We start from the raw sequence: 23,018 nt of genomic DNA, 5'->3' as shown, positions 1-23,018 counted from the left end.
ATGTCCACTATCTATCAGCCCACCTTTGATGTGGACCGTCCATCATGTAAGCCCACCTGTGGCCATCATCATGTGGGGTTCATTTTTCTATGTTCACCGTCCATCATGTGGGACCTTCCATGTGGACCATTCATCATGTTGGGCCACCTCAGATATGGGCAGTCCATCATGCGAGACTTTGAATGCAGGCTGTACATCAGGTGAGGCCCACTTGATGTGGACCATCCATCATGCCCAACGACATTTTGATGTAGGCCATCTATCATATGAGGTTTATCTTTGATACGAAACATCCCTTATGTGGCCCCACAATCAATGTCAATCGTCCATCATGTGAGCCCACCTTCAATGTCCTCCATCCATCATGTGGGTCCCACCTTCGATGTAAGTTGTCCATCGTATGGGCTTTCAAATTCTACCATTCATCATGTGGATCCCAACTCCGACGTAGAACATCTACTTTGTGAGGCCTCACCTTCAATATGGATCATTAATCATGTGGGCCCACCTTCAATGCCAACCATCCATCACGTGGGTCCCAGCTATGGGACCACCTTCCATGTCAACCGTCCATTATGTGGGTCCCACATATATATATATATATATATATTGGCGCATATTTCTGTATATACCAATACTACAAAACACAGCATGACACATTCCTGTGTTAAACCAAACAAACCATATACAGTTTGATGAGGGCTTTGTTCGGTGACACGGAGAAGCACTGACACAACCAGAGGGATACGGTTTAACAACTAAAAAGGGTCAGTTGAGCCACTTGCAATCCACAGTACGATCTACCCCTTTCCCAGTTTGTACAGAGTCCCAAGCAACGGCCAATCCAGCTACCGAAGAAAGCTTGTGGAGCCCGGGGCCAGATTGTTTACTTTACATTCATGCGCTATCAGATCATACACAAATTCTTCTTATTGACCTCGGCTTACTCCTACGGCTCTTCACGCGTGTGAGAAAAAGGGTCCACTGCGTAACAAGACCAATCCAACTGCACTGCCGCACATGCGCATGCATTATTAGCAGTCCCTTTGATTATTAATTAATTAATTAAACTCCCCTTTTCATGCCTGCCACCAAAGAATACAGAGATATGTGATGGGGCCACTAAACAAGTGGGCCACAGGCCAAAAAAAATGATTGATTGGAGAAAATTAAGACGAATCGGCCACTTGATGAAAGTTGACCATCGGTCTCTCTCATATCTGCCCACTTGCCACCAGTTAAGAGGACCAACACCATAGATGACACTTGATCCCATCCACATGATACCCAGTAAATCAATGGTCATGATCGCCATGCACAAGTGCTGCATGTACCGCGAAGATTCTGACCGAACCACATGCACAAGATCATAGCATTCCTCAAACGAAAATAAGAATCAGAAGGGAACTAAAACAGACAAAACAAAGAACAAAGGAAATGCAGACAGATATCAAACCATCTCTATTTTCCTATTTCAGAACATGAACAGGCCTACAGCATTTTTTTTTTTTGGTTTATAAGAACAAAGGGAATTAGACCATTTCACATAACCTTCTAAAGCTTCAGTACTCAAGTCTAAAATATACAAAACAATAGCTAGTTGCCTTTATTCAGGCTAATCTTTTTTCTCTCTCTTGGATATGTCACCACATAATGCTTGATTGAAAGCATCCTTTATTCTATATGAGTTACTGCTTTCTGAATCCACCCGTGAGCTTAAAAAAACAACGGCCAGAATTCTAACTGCCAAGCACCGAGAATGTGATACAACAAGAGAGCCTGCAAGACCCGTTTCTGCATCTTTAGTTTCATGTTTCAAATTCGAAAAAAACAAAAAAAAAAACGAAAAGAATCAAATAAGATGCACACCAAGAAAGAGCACTGTGTCTGTGTATGGGAGGAAATATTCAAACTTCAAAATATGGGGTGACTGTGGCATGGACATATAATACAATCTAAAGCCTAAAGTTTTTATAGCGGTCCTTGGTTTGTGCTTATCGGGCCAAACCTTTAATATTATGAGCCCCGCTGTAGCGATGATCCAAGCAATGAAAATATCCCAAATGGAAAAATGTCTTAACCAATCAAAAGGTGACCCCAACATATACAGTAATGTTAGAAAAGGGACACAAATTGCCTGTAACCCTTAATGTGGACCAATGAAAAGGCACCATGCGTGCACATCAGATGTGGGGGCCGCACTGAAAAATTTCCTTGCATGAAATGACAATTTTGCCCTTTTCACTGCAGGGCCTGCATCTGACATATGCATATAGCACTGTTTCGTTGGGCTACGTCAGGGGTTACAGAGGCCAGCAATTCTCATCCTTAGAAAATACAGTGACTGTTCACATTCAATCAATAGCTATGATCCTCCAATCAGTAATTATGTACTAGAGATTTTGGTGAGGATTTAAAAATTGATCTTGATAATCCATAAATTCTTTTTTTTAAAAGTGGCAACCAAACGGGGCATAAGGGAGCAAAAATAAACAGCAATTACATAAATTTGTAAGTTTGGATATTGATGCAGTTTTGGACTTTACTTCGGACACTATTTATAACCACCACTTTTTCATGCATAGTCATGCCCTTTGTCTACTTTCAGCAGTTAAGACAGACCACTACAAGTACTGTTCTAGTGCCAAAAGTTTTTTTTTTTTTTATTTAAAGTGTGCATAAAAAAGAGGGTTGTAAAATTGGCTCTTGTGTACTTGTCCAGAAGTTTTAGGCACGAAAGCAAAGTTTCAAAGTGAATGGAGATGCTGCTGCCAGGAAGGTGGGAGGAATAAGCCAGTAATTGCTAGCGAGTGCAGACATGCTGTAAGAAAGCAAGAAGGAATGACAGAGTAAAGGTAGCTCAGGATAAGGGATGTACAGGTGTATGTGGAAAATGGACAGGCGGAAATACATGACCAAGTGTCCACTTATCCCAGAAGGGCCTGTTTGATCTGCAGGATTAAATGGTATGGAATTGTATTAGATGGTATCAACACCATTATTGCACAATGATTGCATGTCTGGAAATACCTTGGTATTTTGGCCATCCACTCCCCATGTTTGGGATAAAATTATTGATATGGGAAAAACATTGGATTAAGCAAAACCCCATTTGGTGGATGATGGAATTGTAATCAACGAACCAAATTCACAGAGGATGTCGGTCACTTGTATGCGTATATAACTAGAATGTCATGTGTAAAGGGCGAATATGGATGGACGGCATGGATAAAACACATGCATCAATTTGGGGCCCACGTGTAGTGGATTTCAAAATCCACCGGAAATCCCTCACAGGACCAAATGCAATTCCATCTCACCTAATCCCAACCCTTCATGTACTCCCCAAATGCCAAATGGAATTTGCACAGGGCCAAATGCAATTCCATCCCATCTAAGCCCACGTACCAAACAGGCCCTAAGCGTGTGGCCCACCTCATAAGCAGACTGGCATGATTTTGGGTGAGGGCATTTTCATGCAGGCCCCCACCTAGGCCGAGACATTTCAAAGGTTGGCATGTGTGCTGCAAAGAAATTATCTCAACCTCGTTTTTGTCCCTGTTTGCAATCCTCTTGGCCCATAAAGCCACCACAATAGGTTTTTACTTATTTATTTTGGCAATAAAGTGTTTTATATTTGGAGTGCCCCTAAGAAGACAGTGGGTATGTTATGTATCAGCCAATTTCTTACGGTAAAGTTGAGGATTTAAGAAGAACCTGCATAGGAAGCACCAAGTATCTTTCATTCTCCCTTGAGAACCCTCTGAGGATCAAGCTGCCCGCTGCGATAGCTGGATGGGACAGCAGATAGCTCCTGCCTTCCTTTCCATTCCTCGCCCGGTTTCAAAGTGATGGGCTTCTCGATAGCCGCAGCCTCCACACATAGCATATGCTTGTACTCATCATCCCCAAAATCAGCAATGGCCCTCGCCTTCCGGTCCCAAGGATTCCATACAACTGCAAACACAGACAAAAAGCAGTGAACAGATATCAAAAGCTACAGAAAGGGGATAGAATGGTGTTGGGATGGTAGACAACTCACACGCACCCACGCATGCACAAATAAACAGAAATACCTGGGAAAAGGATATGATGATGATGTCAATGTTATGGAGTTTTCTCAATAGTGGTGAGTGAATGCTAAAAACCCTTCCAGTTGTTGTTTAGGGGGCATTTGGATCATAAGTTGCTTAAGATAAGCTACTTATTCCACAAGTAGCTTATCATAGTTTCTACCTATTAAGAAGCTAAGTATGTTTGGCAAACAACATACTTAAAGCTTCTCCTCGCTTTCGTCTCTCTTGATGCCTCTCTTCAGCAACTTATGAAAAGTAGATAAGCTTTTTTTAAAAAAAAAAAAAAACTTAAGTGATTATGTAATTAAGTAAAAAAGTTACTTATAACTAATCATAAGCCAAACTTGCTTATCTGAAATAAGTCACTTATCTACTGCTGTAAGTAGAAAAGTAACTTATTTGGTGGTATCCAAATGAGCCCTTAATGTTAGGGTTTAAAACTTCTGAACATTCAATGAGCAATTGGAATTAAGATTCAATATGCAAGTCAAAAAACAGACAAAACTGAAAAGGAAAAAAAAAAAAAAAGAAGGAATAAAATAAAAGATCTGGAGAGAAAAATATCTTGGTTCCCAAATTCTTAGTTCTATGGAGACGATATTTTGAGTCTAACCTCATTAAGAGAGAATGAGACTAACCACAGTGGTTGCATTTCAGCATCCAAACTCAAAAATATCAGATGGTGGGTCCCATAACGAATCTGCCACAGCCCAAAGTACACCACCACTCAAATTATCCTAATTGTATAGTTAGTGTTCCGCAAATGGATGAGTAAAATTCCCCTAATCAGATGGTCACGATCGCCTGCTGGAGCAATTTTGGAGCTTATGGCTAATCCACTGGATGGACAGCCCAGGCCACAAGTAAAGGCTGCTGAAATACTCCAATCTCAACTGGTATCACTTCTTTTTTTCTACTGGGACGGTTTCACAGGAAGTGTTCTGTTTAGTTCTTCTTTTTTTTTTTTCGCACGTTGGCATTCATCAAATCCAAGAAAATGAGGTATGAGAGACGCATTTATCGTGTGAACTCTTATAGCTGATTGGAGAGTATGCCTAATATATCAGGACACAATATCTATTATCATTTACAAGAATTTATTATCATTTATAAAAACTATTTTATTAAGCCAAACACAAATCCTAAAAAATCGCAACTGAAGAGAAACAGGTCACTGAGACTAGTCACAAACTCACCAGCATCAGGAAGCCCGTCCTTCCGTAAAACAAACGTTCTCTTCTTCTCATGGTCCAGAATGGCAATTTTGGTTGGCGTGCTAACGTATACTTTGTCCACCTTCACACAAAAAGGTACCAGAAGAAGTGTTAGCATCAAATTGACAAAATAAATAACAAAAATTCTGGCAATATCAATACTCACTTCTGATTCAAATGTTATTGATCAATACTCACTTCTGATTCAAATGTTATCGCGTCTCCTTGCTCCGTGAAGCGCTCCCTATCCTGTAAGTTGTCAAGATAATCAAGAGTCTCCAATCCTTCCACCCGCACTTCACTGAACAAATTAACTGGCATTAGTATCTGAAAAACCACAAAGATAAAGTTCACAAATGCACCATTCCATTTATCACCAAACCAGGATTTGAGATACTGTTACATGAGGTGTCAACAGAAACAGTCTTCACATGAGAAAGATGTTTTGATCAAGGATTATGAACCATGAATCAGCAAATCACTTTCAATTGTTTACTAGTCACAGCAAGTAATCTTTTAAGCTCCTTTGCAATGTTTATGATATTGGTATTTGTCTATCTTTCTGACGACTCTATCCCCATCAAGAACTTTACATGGATGTGTCCGCTCACTGTGGCATTGAATTAATATAACAGCCAATGGGGGCTCGTAGTGGACCGTCAATGGGCCATGCTGGATTGGTTCCAGCCCAGATTTTGAACTTTTTTAACAGAACTATAGGATCAGGACACTACAAAATTTTGATTTTGCTCAGCCTGGAATGTAACTGATGAAATCCATTAGCTCAGGATCATATTGTTCCTCCTTCCATCACTGAATAGCACATTTGGATGAGAGGTTTTGCCTACCATTCTCCAATCAACTTCTAGCAACGGTTAGTTGAACTGACATATCAATGGAAAAGGGATCATCCAGCAGCTTTGTCAGAGCAGCCACCACATCCCACCATTTTATATCCTTGTTGCCTGTTTTATTTTAGCTTTATAAATCTTTTTTTTTTTTTTGGGTATTGGCGTATCCAAAACTATCTTAAGCAAGCTGAAATTCCGTGGAATAGTAACTTACCTGAAGTGTAAATTTGATTTCATTTCCTGAGCAGATCACTGCCTAATCAGTAAAGGCACTTTTAAAGCAGGCAATGTGGGTGTCAAATTAAAAAGCTGAGATGGCATGTGCAATGCATGTGGAGAGAGATGGAGTGGTTTGCAAGACGTGGGAGGCAGATGTAGAGGCAGTTTTAAAAGGGGAGTGTTGGTACTCTGGCAAACTGTGATGCCCAATACTCAATCACTTTAAAAATGTGCATGTGGAATGGATTGACTCAATCAAACAGTCCAGGTCATGGACCAACTTTAGATAGCTCATCATAAAAGATCCAGATTGATTTAACTATCCTGACTTCTGATTTATAAACATTCTACCATTGATCGTTTTCATTTCAACCATGTATTCAATATCCATCATTTAGCCAGTTAAGAAATTAAATCAATGCAATTTTCTGTTTAAGAGACATCCGAATTAGTGCCCATGATTTGTACGGTTTAATTTGAGTTCATTACATGCCAGGAATACAAATTTATTAATGGCTGCATATCAACCATCATACTCTGCCAACATTTCTTTTTCTTTTTTTCTTTTCTTTTCTTTTCTTTTCTTTTCTTTGAAAGGTAACAATATTTTGTTAAAGAAGCACTAAGCCAGTGGAAAGAATTACACCCCAAAGAAAGGAAATTTTACAATTCTTCATAGCCATTATACAAAAGGCACATTCCACTACCAAAAGCTTAGCCTTGTTACAAACCTCTCTCACCAAGCCGCTCATATTACAAAAACATCTACCATTTCTTTCTCCCCAAATTGACCAAAGGCCCACCAACAATACCAATCTCCAGCTCGCTCTTCTTTCTTTTCCAAGCCCAACACCATGCCATGCCATTAAAAAGTCGCCAATAGAGCCTGGCATCAACCATGTCGCCTTAAATAGAGTGAAGAAACTCACTCGTAATTGTTTAGCAAAAGGGCAATGCATGTAGAGGTGGTCAACTAACTCCACATTAGCCAAACACCATCGACAGACGTTGGGAATCACCATTGACCATTTTTGGAGATTGTTGACTGTGAGGACCTGCTTTCTCCTCACTAAACAAGCAAAAGCCGCAACTTTTGGAGGAGCACGGTAGAACTCAAGATTGGGCGCTTGAACATTCCTCTCTCTCACTAGCAATGAATGGAGCATCTTATGGAAGGAATGTACCAAGAAACAGCCAGATTTATCCATTTTCCATGCCATCCTATTGCAAGTCTCCACAGAGGGGCTGCATTTTGCAGACATCCTTGCAACCTCACAAACTCCTCCCTCAACTTCCTCATTGAGCAGGTTGCTACAACACAAGGGTGTGACCACACCACAATAGGAGTATCATCTAGTGATGAGGATATTTGTTTCCAGAGATAGGTTCAGCAAACAAGGGAACTCAACCTGGAGGGGGGTCTCCCCTATCCACACGTCCTCCCAAAACCGAATCTTGTCCCCTATTACCCAAATCAAAGCAAATTGCCTTGCTAAACTTGTCCTTTAAGCTAGAGACCGTTTTCCAAAAACCTGACACCCTATACAAAGACTCCCTAACCCACCATCCACCAATGGCAGTAATTTTGAAGCTTGCTTGCTGGCTTCAAAGCTTATTATTAAGGTAAAATGCGCCAGTGCGCACATAAATCTCACCCCACTATGAAAATGGTGGTGGAGGTTTGGGGCGGAAGGGGAATCGTTGTGGGGAGAGGTCCATTTTCTTCCATTCCCTCCCATAGGAAGTCACACCTTAATCTTTCCAGCCTACTCAAAGTCAATTTTGGGCACCTAAATAGAGAGATGAAATACAACAGCATATCAGACATGGCAGCTTTGATAAGAGCTAACCGATCTTCCAAAGACAGATACAGATACAGACTCTTTCATCTTACCAGCTTTCTCTCAACCCTTTTCCACAACCTTATCCCATAGATGCTTTGCCGGCATACCAAAGTTTTAGTCACTGAAAAGGGAAAGGAACTGTCTTCCAACAGCCATACAGCTTCACCAGAGTACCTAAATGCCCATCCCACCAGTCTAAACCCTTCTTCTGTCCTTAAATAGAGTAAGGTTTTACCGGGTTCAAGAAACTAGTTGAATGGAAATTTTTGCCCCTAGCTACTCACATAATATATAGTAGTATCCTTTTAGAAATTAAAAGTAGGCTGCAACATAAAAATCTCGTAACTAATTCCAACCGTGAAGAGAAAGATTAAGGTGAAGACTTATTGCCACTTTTACTTTTTCCTCTCATGTTCACCCATATGCATTTTTGGGTTAAACAAAATATGTTGTTTCTTTTGGCACGTCATATAACATCTTTCAATTAAACCCTAAAACAGTGCTTTGTTAAATCACAAAACCCTATTAACTCTCAGCAAATTTGCAACTTAAAATGCCAGAAACCATATATAAAGTTAATCATGAATCAAGTGGCATACCTGATATCAGAAACAGAGAAATAAGTATGATACGCAAATGTGAATGTAAATGGTTTTCCGTCACTGTTGGTATTTCGGATGCGGGATGTCAACATCAGATCTCCCCCAGGTCCCAAAGTTACCCTTAGACGGAACTCATAGCTGCAAATGACAGCAGAACATATTGGATCACCCAAATTTGGGACCACTTTACATTTTAGAAACATTTACCTATGTGAGTTATATAACTATATGCACAAACGTTTAAAAAATATCCAGAGACTGTTGTCATGAACAAAAGAAAAAATTATATACATCTGCTAGGTCGTGTACCAGTGCGGCCAGATCTTCATGTCTTCTTCAGTTGGCTTGAGGATTAAATCAACAAAAGCCTTATTTGAGCTACTTGTAGGGAAAGGCGGTGGATCACGGTCAATACTCCAAATCTTGTTCCTTGCAAACCCATGTTGTTCAAGAGTTCCATGACTTGAAAACTACATTTGAAGAGATAATTTGCTTGTAACACGTGAGTAGAACTAAAGGGGGAAAAGGAAGGAAAAGAAAAGCAGGGACATGTTTAACCAGCACATACTTGAGGAAAGCATATTGGAATCCCCCCGCGTATGGCCTTCGGAGGCTTGAAAATAGCCTACAAAAAGTGAGGGAGTAACCAAATAACATTTATGGTAATAAGCGAATAAGACTAAATATCACTTGGTCAAGAAGCACAGAATCAGCCTCATATGTTAGGGCACACTGGACTTCACATTGTTGGCATGGAGGAACATCCCAAAAGCAGTTATACTAGCACGCAAACATGAAGAAGAGGCCCATAGCATCTCATTGGCAGCATATTATTTGAAAGAGAGGACCATTGATAGCATTTTGAACACAAATTTTGAAGCCAACAAAAACTTAGTGAGAGAGCGGCAGTGTAGAAAACTAGGTATGCATGGGGAGCATGCATAAACATACTATCTGACCAGGCTCTGGATACAATCTATACAGGTTATTCTTAAGTTCCTAACATCCTCACATTTATCAATGTTAGCAACATCTCCAAATTTCTAAATGACATGTGGGACAACCAATCGGCATCAATCTGGATGGTTGATTCCCAAGTCCTAACCATCTGATCAGTAGCATAAAAAATGGACAGTACAGATCAAGCAAAGTAAAAAATAGGTCCAGTCATCATCTTGAAACATCTATTCAAGAGGACCCACCAGGAACTTCTTTGGTTAGACAATGCTAACTGTCCGATACTGATACATGCTTGTACAAAAACTGAAAGTTAGACAACAGGAAGGAAAAAAAAGCTAACATTTAAAGGATTAGGATCATCTAAACGGCATGATTTGCATCATGGCTTGCCCCTCGTGATGTGTCAATTTTAGCCTTGGGTATATTGCTAACATCCCCCCCTGCCCCTAGTGGACGTTTCAGTTTAGAGCTTTGGAGACATTGCCAAGTCGTCACACCGGTGGGGACGCAAGCATTTGACATACATACATACAAACGTACTGCACAAGGTTGTCAAAAATGTGTGATTTATGATTTGACTCACATCATGGATTCATACATACAATGCAAATCCCATCCCCAAATCGCAAATCCAAACCAATCAACAGATAACTGTATTGAATTGTACAATTATCAAGTCCAACCATACGACAATCATATCAAACAGTACAGTTATTGTATTGAAACCTACAGTGTCAGTGGACTTGTGTGAATGGGGCCCAAATTTACTTCAAAATCTTTCTTCTTCTTCTTCTTCTTTTGCATTTTCATTTTTTACTCATTTTTGCTTCTTTACTATCCATCGACATTTAAAACATCTAAGGCCTTTCCGTATTAAAAAATCCATATTTTTGTCTTTTGAGAGAGAGAGAGAGAGAGAGAGAAGATTTGGGGATCTTGATTGTCAAAAAACCCAAAACAAAGAAATCAAGATGTCTTTTTTCCTCAGTCAATGGAATCAAATGCCACTTTTTTAAATGTGATTCTACACTCATGAAAGGTACAAAAGAATATAATTTGTCAAAGAATTCTTGCCTCTTTCCTTTGTTTGTTTGTAAAGTAATTCTCTTGAAAGACAATATACAAAGGAAAGAGATACGAATCCTTTAATATATCTTGATATGCATATTACCATATGGAGGTTCACGATTGATAATATCATGATGCGTATTACTTTTCTTGGTGCGTATTGACGGGAAATGGATGATTGATGACTTTTTGTCCTCATTTATTAGTTTTCAGATATTTTGAATTTTTTAAGAAAATTGAATAAAACAGTACCTTTACAATACAATTTTCAATTGAAACTATTCGACCCCTTACTCGATTTGTCATATGACAGCAATTTCAACAACATGATACAACGTGCATACATATATCCTAGCCCTACCCCAGCTATTTGGAGTCGGCTTTACAAATTCCACTTCACCAATCAATCCCATATAAGGACCTATCCTTGATAAGTAAACAATCATGCATATCCCTTCTCATCACCATCTCAGTCTGTTCACATTCAAGGCTTTAAAAGAGCAAGTGGATGGCCCAAAAGAACATGGGGAAGGCAGAAAGAAAATACTTGATGATCTATGGTTTAACTGAAATGTGGCCATTAATAGCGTAATGGCAGAAATGGCAGAACAGGATTCATGTAGCCCACCCAATTGGTTGGGATAAGACTTAGATGAAGATGATTGGGACTGTAGGCTGTTTCCGATGGCCCTGTTCTTAATCTTTTCCTATTCTTCCCACACATCCATCCATACAACACGCAATCTCTACACATGTTGTTTTTGAACTGCTTAAAGGCTAAGCTAGAAATTTTCCCTGGCAAAATCACAAAGAGAGCACTAAAATATACTGTAGCATTGATACCTTTTTTCCTGAAACTTGTTGGGATAAATACATGTTCAGGCATATCATTTGAATTTGTAACATTATCAGAAGAGAAAAACAGTATACGCCTTTTCTTGTGTTATTGTATTCTTGTATATACTTCCAATGCATCTTGATATGCTTCATTTATACCTTATATTCTTGCATAGAATCTTCAGAAAGACACCGAAAGCCCATCAACAAAACAGGGTTAGCTCGCATAAAACAACCTTTAAGGCTAAAAATATAGTGCGACAATCAACCTACAAAGAGCACGGGACTTCATTCGTGCTCAGTTAAGAAAAGAATGATTATGATAGCTGAAAGGTTAGGAAATAAATTTTTCCTAGTGAAATCTGCAGTACAAGGGAAGGAAATTTAAAATTGATACGTAAATTTCTGACAACATGCCAATGCCATATTCCTGTCCAGGATACAAGTTGGATAGGCATGTCAAATATGACAGCGAAGAAAAAATACCTCTTCACTCATGTTTCTTTTTATTCAGGTCATATACGATATATTTTTACACATATCATGCCTGTGCATATATCCTCTTCCCTCATGTTTCTTGTCTATTCAAGTCCATATATGATATTTTTTATACATATCATGCCTCTGCATATATTTGATAGGGGATCAGATAGGAATGATTGGCGAAACTGGTTCCGTAAAGCTGATCTCAATGGTTATACAATGATGATAATACCTTGGCATATATTTGTTTAATGAAATTTACTTAATGATAAAAGTATATCCACATGGATGTGCCATGACATCTAACTTTCAACATTCTTTAATGCTAAAGTTTTATCTACATAGATGTCCTATAAAATTGGTTTTATAAAGGTTGTCCTGTGGCCTTTGATGCTCACACTTAAACACATGGCCATGTCCTCAAAACCATTTCAAGCAACTTTATTCAACAAATCCTTTTCATGGTTAGCATCAATGTGCTATGATTCCATATCAAAGAAAACAGTCATGTGGTAAAATTATTATGGCTCCTTAAAAGACTATATTACTTCATTAAATTCTCAATTAAATTCAAACCATGGAGTGATATGTGTATCCTCGGATTAATTGGAGATTGCAAAAGATGTTGATTAGTACCTTACTGCTCACAAAAAGCAATTCTTCACCATGGTCATTCTTCCAAGATGTCACTTGACCTCCATACAAATAAACCTGTAAACAGACGAAAAGTTCTGATATGAATAAAATGTTGTCAAGAGTCTAGACACATGATTTCATATCCATAGAAAGCAACAATCCGTTATTATGCTTCTTCTTTTCTTCTTCTTTTTTGAAAAGTAAAGAATTTCATTAAAGAAAGAGAAAAAAACGAATTACAAACAAAGGGAAATAGAAAGAGAACCAAGAAAGACTGGGACACCCATCACAGAGGTTCCCATTCCTTAGTTAACAAGAACACTTTAGAAGAGCTGAAGACGGAGATCTGCTAATATTCCTGAAGCAGCACTTGTTACGTTCACTCCATATAGTCCACAACACTGCTAGAAGAGCTAATCTCCACGCCTGTCTCGCATCGCCCACCGGCATTCCTCCATTCCAAGAAGAAAGTAGGCTTTCTAGGGAGGCAGGCATAACCCAGGAAATTCTGAAGAATTGGAGGATATTGTACCACAAGAAGAAAAATGTGTTGTTCTGTTCATACCTATGTGCATCTCGTTGCCATAGTATTTTGAATATATAATTGTCCATCCGTGGTGTATGTGTCCAAACAGCCATATTCAGTTGGCCGACCTCTGAGAAGGGATGTGCACCAAACCAATTCTCAGCCTTTACCAGCTGCCATTCTATCGTAAACAATCATAAGTATCCAGCCGCCACCCTTTTACATTATCGTTATATTTATATATTACGCAAACGTATGTAATCGCTGGCGGTTTACACAGGACTACTGCTGATAGGCGTTGTAAATTGTAATTATTACAGTTTTATGATACCACACCATGGTAACTCACAATACTAAAAGGCCCTTAATGTAAATTTGGCTTCCAAAAAATTCAAAACCTACCATAACATGATAATAAATCAAAAACGTCATCATCAAGCCTTTGGCTATTTGGTTTCGGCTTTAAGAAATCAACGATATATATATATATATATATCATAGAGCCTTGTCCTAGTTATTTGATGTCAGACTTCATGACTGCCCAGCAAAAGTTAGGAGACTGGCTGCCCACCTGACATCAACATTCTTCCTTTACCCAGACTAGGGACCAACATGCATGTCACGCAACTATTAATGCATGAAAGTACATACATATGCATGTGTGGGTGTAACACTCTGTTAATTGCACAAAAAAACAAATCCACTTCTAAGAAGAATTACTACCCTTCTATAGTAGGTTTTTTTTACATCAAGATCAGATGTTAAACATGCGATACACAATTGAACTTCTCTACAACTTCATACATGTAGAAGGATTACATCCACAAATTCACCAAGAAGATAAAACTAAACAAAAATGGGGGCTGACTTCTGAACACAAAACTTTTTTCTTTCCTTCTTTTCTTTTTGAGAGAGAGAGAAAGAGAGAGAATAACAAAATGCATTAGTTAAAACTAAAAGGAGGAAACAGCATTTCCGAAGTACAGATGCAGGCATAAAGCCCCTGAACCAGCTAAAGATAAACTTGGATTAGCACTCGAATCTTCAAGGGTAAACAAAATGTTTAAACCTTTAAATAAGGCATTAATCTCCAAAAATACATCACGTAAAGACCCTGGCAGGAAGCCTTCCTTCTTGACCCACTTAAGCACCAGAACCATGTGTCGGACTCAAAGTTCTAAAACCAGAGAGCAGACACTGAAGCGAAAAGCTGTCAATTCAGTCCAAACTGGCTCAATTGCCGGTCAAACTAGTTTGATACACGACACTAGAATCAACATAAAATTATCCTTTATAACAACCATGTGTGCAAACCAGTTCAACCACTTAAAGTCAAACTGTCAGATCATAGTGGTAAGGAGACCTTGGACAGCTTTTCAGGCCTCAGCCGTTTAAGTCGAACCAAAGCTTAAAAAAAAGGTGCCAGTTCCTATCAAACTAGTTGGGCTGCACGGTCTGGCCTGGTGTTTAAAACATTCGTCTGACTTTAATCACTGGACAAGCAGCATCAAAGGACAAGATCAAGAATATCCACTTGTTGGCCCAATCTAGGGTGTGCAACTCAAAAATCGTCCTGATTAGATGATCATAAAAATCCAACTCGCCTACAATTGTGTGCCATAAGATGAAATAAGTAGCACTCTGGAATGGATTCACATTTAACAGGCGAAAGTGTTATGTTTGGAGTGTTGGGATCGTCCAGCCCGTCTGATTTTTGACAGATGGACCATCCACTGTTGAGCCCACCAGATGAACAGTTTGCACTGTTACACATGCACCAGTACAGATTTTTAAAATGTGTGTCCATGATGAACACGCTGTCTTCTCCCCCACAAAGGAAGCAAAAAAAAAAAAGATACAGGTGATCAACCTGCCACTAGGCAATTTACATTAATTAGAACATAATCAATAATTTATCATTTTCTTAGAGAAAAAATCGACACAGAAATGATCATGAATTTTTTTGTAATGCCTTTCTCTGTTCCTAGGCCTGATTTTGGATATGCAAATCAAAATTGAATTGCAACAGCCTTAGTGGGGCTACCTCCAGTCCATTTATACAACAGAACTTGAAAGAAAAGAATTCAGATCATTTCAATCATAGCTTGAAAGAAACATAGCGAATTGAAATTAGGTGTAGATCATTAAAAGAATTTGTGATCCTCAACCGAAAGATGTGCACAATGAACCGATGTTGAATTCTTTTGCAATGCCTTCGTCAGTTCCCCAAGCCTGACTTTAGACGTGCACAATGAAATTGAATTGCAGTATTTCCTTAATAGAGTGACAAGTGACAACAGCCAAAGAAATGCCACACGCACTATCCCCCACCACACCCCCAATATTAATTCAGCTTCAATCACAAATTTAAAGAAACACATTGACTTGCAATTGGCATTCCAAAGAATTCATGATCCTCAACCTGAATATGTGCCGCATTGTACTCGGGTTTTGAATCTCTACAAGTGGATTCTCTGGTGCAATAATCCAAACCATCGGTAAGTCAGGCCCCAACCAGGACGGACCATTCCTCAAAAAATTATCTGATAGGGCATTCCTAAACGTCCTACTTGTGGCTCAAAAATAGACAGGCTAGGGGGAAAAATACAGCTATCATCCACATTAAACTGAAAAAAAAAAAAAACCGAAGATCGGTGGCTACGAACCTCCAAACTAGGAGATTTTCAAGACATGGTCCACCCACCCCATGACCCAACAGACCCATGGTCATATCAATTACAACTTGAAAGGAATACATTGAATTGCAATTAGGTGTATGCCATCCAAAGAATTCATGACCCTTGACGTGAAGATGTGCTACACTGTACTTGGGTTTCCAATTTCTCCGACTGGGGCGCATGTTTCCATAATCCAAACCATCAGTAAGTTTGGCCCCACCATGGATGGACCAGGGATCAAAAGTCTATCAGATAGTGAGATCCTAAACCTGTCATTTGTGGGCCCAAATTTTAAAAGAAAATACAGCTATGGGCCACATTCACCTGAAAAAAAAGAGCCCAAGATCGATGGCTACAATCTTACGTTCCGGGAGATTTTCAAGAAATGGCCCATCCACCCCGTGGCCTGACAGCCAAATGGTATGGATAGCTGAACCAAGAACCCAAGGACACTGCACACATCCACGGGTTAAGAATCAAACAGCCCCTTACATCTTGGCCATTCCCTTCACATCAACCCGAATTATCGCAATTCAACTCACACAAGCATCCAAACACGCACCTAAGGTCTAACGAATCCAAGAAATCCATCGAAGAAACCGTAGATTCGGCTCAGATTCGACAGAGGACGAGAGAAAACAGCACCAAGGGCAGCAGATCTAGAACGACAAAAGAGGCAGGAAAGACAGCGGAATTACGAAAATACCTCGGCGTAGCTTCCACGGACCTCCCGCAAGACGACCTTGTCGAGGCCGTTGATGCCTTTACAGAACTCGACGGACGCAACCCTTTCGCTCGACATCGTTCTCAGAAACCCATAACCGTAAAACCCTAGACTCCGAAAACGTGAGAGAGAGAGAGAGAGAGCTTTTGGAGAAATGAAGCTTCTGTTGCAATAGTATAAATGGGCGGAGAGAGGGAGAGAGAGAGAGAGTAGTACGTTGGGGCTTTCAGTTGCGTACAGATGGGCCACGGTTCCGTGATCGGAACCGTTGAATGACAGGTATGCTTGCCTTGAATAAAAAATCCATGGATTAGAAGATCGCGGACGTAGAATATTTGGTACTTCTATGGTTACGTGGCAACCTTTGGTGTCACCGTCATGCCCGTGTGACATCCACTCCGTCCATCAGTTTCGCCAGCTCATGCTCGTGCATGAACACAAGAATTATACACATCCAAGAAATCAATTGGGCCACGCAATAATAAATAGTGGTGATTGAATGTGGCCGTTGAAATCGTCGTGAGAGTCACCGTGATGTTTATACACCATCCAAACCGTTCACAAGGTTGTTCGAACCAGGATGAACAGAAAAACACATATATCGTCCTGATCCAAAAAAAAATCCCTTGGACCCTACGAAGGTTTCAATGCTGTGCGTTCAATCACCACTGCTTCCTTTGGAGTGGCCCACGTGAGTTTGGGCTTTCTCATTTTTCCTATTTCATGTTCTAACATGAGTGACAAAACGGATGGACGGAGTAGATGTCAAAGACGACATTTTAGTGGACCCCACAGATCTTCCGGCTACATGGACACCCTCCAAAACGGGTCACACGAAAGTCGCGTCACATTCTTCCGCGCGGAATAGATTCCGTAATTCCAACGTCTCGTATTGCACAGGTCTAAAGCGAAACCCGATGGATAATGTAATGACCGGTTAAGTAAGGCCGGATCCAGTACAGAGCTTTGTAAGTCAAGCTTAACATACAACACGATGTATGTGGCCCATATTGAAGTTTTTATAAAATCCAATCCGTCCATCGTGTTTGAAAATTCATTTTATTTTATTAATTTAGAAAAATTTCTAATTAAACTCTTATATAACCACACCATAAGGAAATATTGGTATGGGATGTTCACCATCACAAACATACTATTTTTTTTGTGGGGCCAAAACTGTTTCTGATATTCCATCCAATCCTTTCAGAAGACGAATCCCACACGATAATTGAATAATTCCATTATAAAACTCACTAGGCCACGGTTCATGATTGTAATGGTTTTAGGCATGATTTTATATGGTGTGACCTTCTATATTTTTTTATCACTAAAATTTTTATGTAACAAAAAATAGAATGAGAGGAACTCACGATTGACGGATTGGATTTCATTCAAACACCACCTTTAGCCCCACACATCACATTGTAGATTAAGCTCAGCTTAAGAAGTACTGGAGTTCATCCGGCCTGCCGTTGCGAGAGAAAATAAAGCGGCGGTTCCCATTCACCCCATAAAGGGCCAAATATTTGGTAGCTGGGATCCTTCCATCTTTGCAGATTTTTGCTGTCCTCGCCCATCGCTGTACGTGGATGACAGCTACAACGTTGAATTTATGGGAGTGATTTCAGGATGGATTGCGACCGTTCATCGGGTGGGCCGTCCATGAACATAGCCATTGATCAGGAACAAAATCAATCCTGCCCACTAATCAAGTGGGCCACGGTTGTTTGGGCAAATGACCCATGGGAGAGAAGATGAGTGGTTGCACCATTCAGCGTGCATGTGTGGCCTACCAAATGAGTGGACCAACGTGCTTTTCGCTTCAGGGTATGTTTGTAGCAGGCCCGACCTGATGAGTGGCCCGGATCTACTACTAGCATGCCAGGTTGGCGCTTGGGGGGTGTACAGCAAATCGCCACTTCATTTGCGCATGTTGACTTAATACTTCTCCTTTTGGACCTGTGTGGCCCTCTCCAGGAACACATCTGGCCTGATTTTGGTACATATAGCCTGATGGGGCCTACCCGATGAACGTCTCAGATCTCTCACACGTATGCCAGAGTGTACCCTCGATTAGACTCGATTTCTACTCGCGCATTTAGCTAGCGTTTTTTTTGACCTCCTTTTCTTTTATGCCGTGGAATAGGCGGGACAACTGAAATTGTGGTCCACACTCCTCCGCAGACCTCAACGGCCAAAAGATGGGCCCACTTGAGATAACCGGGCCCCACCCCAGACAGGACACTGTCTGCAATCTGGCGATTCTAATCGTTTGAATTGATATAGGACACTGAATGTGACCCTTTGAGGGCCTGTTTGGCCAGTTGCATTGGAAAGGAATTCAAGAAATATAATTATTACCTATGGTAGGGATTGTTCCCTGTTACTGTGGGATAAGCTTAATTTCATCTCTTACTTGTAACATGGTGGTACGTTGAATGGATATACCCATCATCATTTGAAACTATTTAGAATAACACACGTGTTATATCTAAATTATTTATTTGTTTTGTAACCTCATTTTATGACATAGGCCAAAAAATGAGGCAGATCCAAAACTTATGTGGCCCTTAAGAAGTTTTCAACGGTAAGTATTCAATCCCTGTTGCTTTTTATGGTGGGGTCTACTTGAGCTTTATATTTACCTGATTTTTTGGCCCGTGCTCTAAAATGATCTCAAAAAATGGGTGGACGGTGTGGATATAGCCCACATATCATGGTGGGACCTACACAACTTACTAACATTGAGTGAAAGTGGCTCGGACCCAATGCGATTCCATCTTATCTACTTTTCAGCTTTTCCATTCTTCCCAAACATGGGGTGGAATTGGCACACGACAGATGCAATGCTTTTTATTTAATTTTTTACACGCGCACACAGACACCCCAGACGCTCACCCGGAATTTCACCACCTATGAGTACTCGAACCCTTTACGGGAGTTGAAACTCCTGAGAGTCTACCACCGAGCAAGAGTAAGGACCAGCTACAATTCCATCCCACCTAATCCTTTTCAATGCAACTGGCCAAACAGGCCCTGGGCAATTTTGCTTCTGACTACTTTTTAACGGCTAGGATTTTTCCGGAGGCTGCATCATTCGCACGTGCTTGCTTGGTTCACCTCTGATATGGAGGAGTACATTTTTTGGTGCTCATGAGGATTATGTTATCTGAGCTCTTCATCCACTCCCTTGGTATGTAAGCAAGGCCGTTAAGTTGCGCTCGGCTTACGAAATTCTTCCTGATTTGATTTGAACGCCGATTCCGTGATGCCGGGGAAACACCGACTTCGGTGAGGCCGTGACCGTGGGACCCACCTTCATGAATTTTTGTATATCCACGCCGTCCATCGGTTTTTACAGATCATTTTAGATCATATGTCCAAATGAAGAATATCAAATCTCATGGGGACCACACCATCGGAAACATTAATGTTTGAATGGCCACCATTAAAAAATTCTCGTGGGCCACAAAAGTTTTAGATTAAGCTTATATTTATCCTTGATCTTCAAACATGCCCTCGTGAAATTATCAACGGATTGGATGGAAACCAAACATTGCAGTGGCACTGGGAAGTTTTTAATGGTAGGCATTTAAATACCAATTTTTTCCTGTGGTGTGTTCTACCTGAGATTTGATTGTCTTAATTCTCAAAATCAGAAAATAAAATGATCTTAAAAAACGGATGGACGGCGTGGATATGAAACATATACATCATGGTGAGCCCCACGGTCACGGCCTCATCCTAGTCGGTGTTTCCCCACGTCACTGATTCCGCCTTCCTCTACCGTGCGCACTAGGCGCTGGCTGCTTATCTTATGCTCTCGTGGACATGAGACACGTGACATGACATACCATTCCCATGATCTGGACTTTTCATATGGTGGGCCCTGTCGTAGATGGTACAGATCAAAAAAATCATCAAACTAAAAAACTAAACAAATCAACGCCACCTGTAAGATATCCTGACGTGTGGTTTTTTAATTGTGTGATCTGCAATGAGGCCCATCAAATGAACTGTCCTGATCAGAAAATGGATGTTCCACGTTCCCAATCTCTTGGGGTCTTTGAGATGATAGTAGGATTGTGAGTCTCTTCAAGCCCGGCCCATTTGCAAGTGGGAGGACACGACGAGAAGTACACACGTTGTGCGTGCGTTAGCCTGAGAGGGAGATTTGTGAAAGGGAAATGTTCAACCTGTTCACGCAATGAGAGAAAAATTGCCAACGTGGCACATTTCGTGAAATGGAAGTAGTATGCTTCATGCGGTGGGTGGCCCACCAGCAAACGTGTCCTTGCTTAAATATCGGAAGTATCTGGGAGGGATACGGTTTGGCTACTCCCCCTGCCACCAGCCCCGTAACTGGTGGTCGGTGCTCCGTGGGCCCCACCATGATGAAGGTGCTTCATCCATGCCGTTCATCCATTTTTACAGATAATTTTATGACTTTTTGCCAAAAATTATAGGGATATAAGTCTCATGTGGACCACACTACAGGAAAACAATAGTGATTGAATATCTACCATTAAAATCCTCCTAAGGCCCACTGTACTGTTTATTTGACATCCAATCTGTTGATTAGGTCATACAGACCTAGATGAAGGCGAAAAACAAAGATAAGCTTGTTCCAAAACTTTTATGGCCCCCAAAAAATTTTTAATGGTAAACACTCATTCAATACTGTTTCCTTAATGTGGTCCACTTGAGATTGGGATATATCTCATTTTTGGTCTCATGTCCTATAATGATCTAAAAACATAAATGGAAGGCATGGATGAAACACATACATCGCTTTGGGGCCCACATAATCGGCCATTGGCAGGTGGCAGGGGGGCTAGCCCAACCGTTTCCATCTGGGGGCAGATTCGGGGTCGGCGGGGTAACACTGAGTTCAGTGATGCTGGCACCGTGGCCCACCTGATGTATGTGTTGTATATCAACACGGTCCATCCATTTTGCCACGTGGGCCTAAACATGAAGTAGATCCAAAACTCAAGTGGACCACACCACAAGAATTTGTGGTGATTGAATGGTTGTCAGCAAGGAAAGTTTTAGATCAAGCTGATATTTGTGTTTTACCATCATCCGAGCCTGGGTTGTCTTATCAACAGGCTGGATGGAAAATAAAATTTATGGCAGGTCTAGGAAGATTTTTAATGTCGTAATCACTGCCTTTCCTTGTGTTGTGGTCCAAAGATTTTGGTTGTTTCATTTATGGGCTCATGCTCTAAAGTGAGCTAAGATAGTTGGCGGATATACAGGACATATACATATATAGGTATACAACGCATGTTATCCCAACCTGACCGAATCCCCTCCCTAAAGATCCACTGGTTAACTAGGACACATGTACATGAGAATGGACAACCAATCAAATGTATATATAGGAGGAAATGGAAAGCCATGGTATGGTTTATATTAAAAGGACGTGTGACCTACTTGATGACTGAATTATGATTTTTTTTTTTTTTGGCTAGGAGTGCATTTTATTTGGTTCCATGGCACCACCATGCATCTACATGATCATTATCATGGGGGAAGTCTTCCATAAGAACGACCAGCTTGTAATCCAACCCATAATTTGACGTGTGTACCTAAACATGTACGCATCGCTAGTATCTACCAGTATCATCCATGCATGCCGTAGCTATTAAGGGATGCATGAGCCGCATGGACGGATGTGACCATGTTAGTGGTGACCAATGTCATACATAGAGACAAATATGCATACTTTAGTTGTAGATATAATAGATGTCAAGGGATGTAAGTCCAGGCTTAATTACTAACCAATAGCTAGTGTTTATGTTAGATCTATTGACTTGGATAACGTCATGTGGCAGTAAGATTTTGACAAAATATGGAAGGGATATTTCTTTTATTACTCCGATAGTCAAATGAGCGTAGGATTCACGGAGTCACGAGTAGTCAAAAAGGGTAAGCCCGATAGACTATAGCAAGGACACGCATGTCGTGTTTCGTATACACATGGCAGAACTAGTTAATCATTGTGGAAGTCTCATGACTCTAGTTGGGTTATTGGCCAAAATATGATCGCTTCGAGTGAGTTTGGCCAAAGTATAATAATATCTTGTATGATCCATGTGGTTTAAAATACTAGTGGAGAATGGTAACGGCTATGCTAAGTTAGCCTAACTTCACGGCACATTATTTATGTTAATGCAGAGAAGCGGATAGATATCACAGCCCGTGGCAGCTCAAGAGAAGCTCTTGTTCGCGTAACTGAGGGAAGGACATATACACACCCAATGGCCATCCATGACAAATGATTGGTAACGCAAG

General features: G+C 40.5%; 1 protein-coding gene across 2 annotated transcripts; it reads right to left on the bottom strand.

Annotated features, from left to right (window-relative positions):
* Positions 1-1,446: 1,446 nt before the first annotated feature.
* Positions 1,447-16,901, bottom strand: LOC131217200 (putative glucose-6-phosphate 1-epimerase). Of its 2 annotated transcripts, none has more exons than XR_009157216.1 (9): positions 16,701-16,901; positions 12,791-12,865; positions 9,375-9,431; positions 9,116-9,276; positions 8,804-8,944; positions 5,489-5,591; positions 5,273-5,372; positions 3,692-3,957; positions 1,447-1,779 (listed from the first exon to the last, which is right to left on the bottom strand). XR_009157216.1 is itself a non-coding variant. In XM_058212031.1 (9 exons), exons 1-8 carry the CDS (start codon positions 16,794-16,796, stop codon positions 3,743-3,745), a joined length of 948 nt encoding a protein of 315 aa, XP_058068014.1. In that variant the 5' UTR covers positions 16,797-16,898; the 3' UTR covers positions 1,447-1,779; positions 3,718-3,742. The 2 variants fall into 2 exon arrangements, 1 of the variants encoding a protein (XP_058068014.1); XM_058212031.1 differs by having other exon boundaries at positions 3,718-3,957; positions 16,701-16,898.
* Positions 16,902-23,018: the final 6,117 nt, after the last annotated feature.

This window comes from Magnolia sinica, chromosome 10, assembly GCF_029962835.1.
Source record: "Magnolia sinica isolate HGM2019 chromosome 10, MsV1, whole genome shotgun sequence".
In the NCBI taxonomy this organism is placed as follows: Eukaryota; Viridiplantae; Streptophyta; class Magnoliopsida; order Magnoliales; family Magnoliaceae; genus Magnolia; species Magnolia sinica.
Note: the sequence above shows the minus strand (reverse complement) of the source record. Positions and strands in the feature narration are given on the sequence as shown.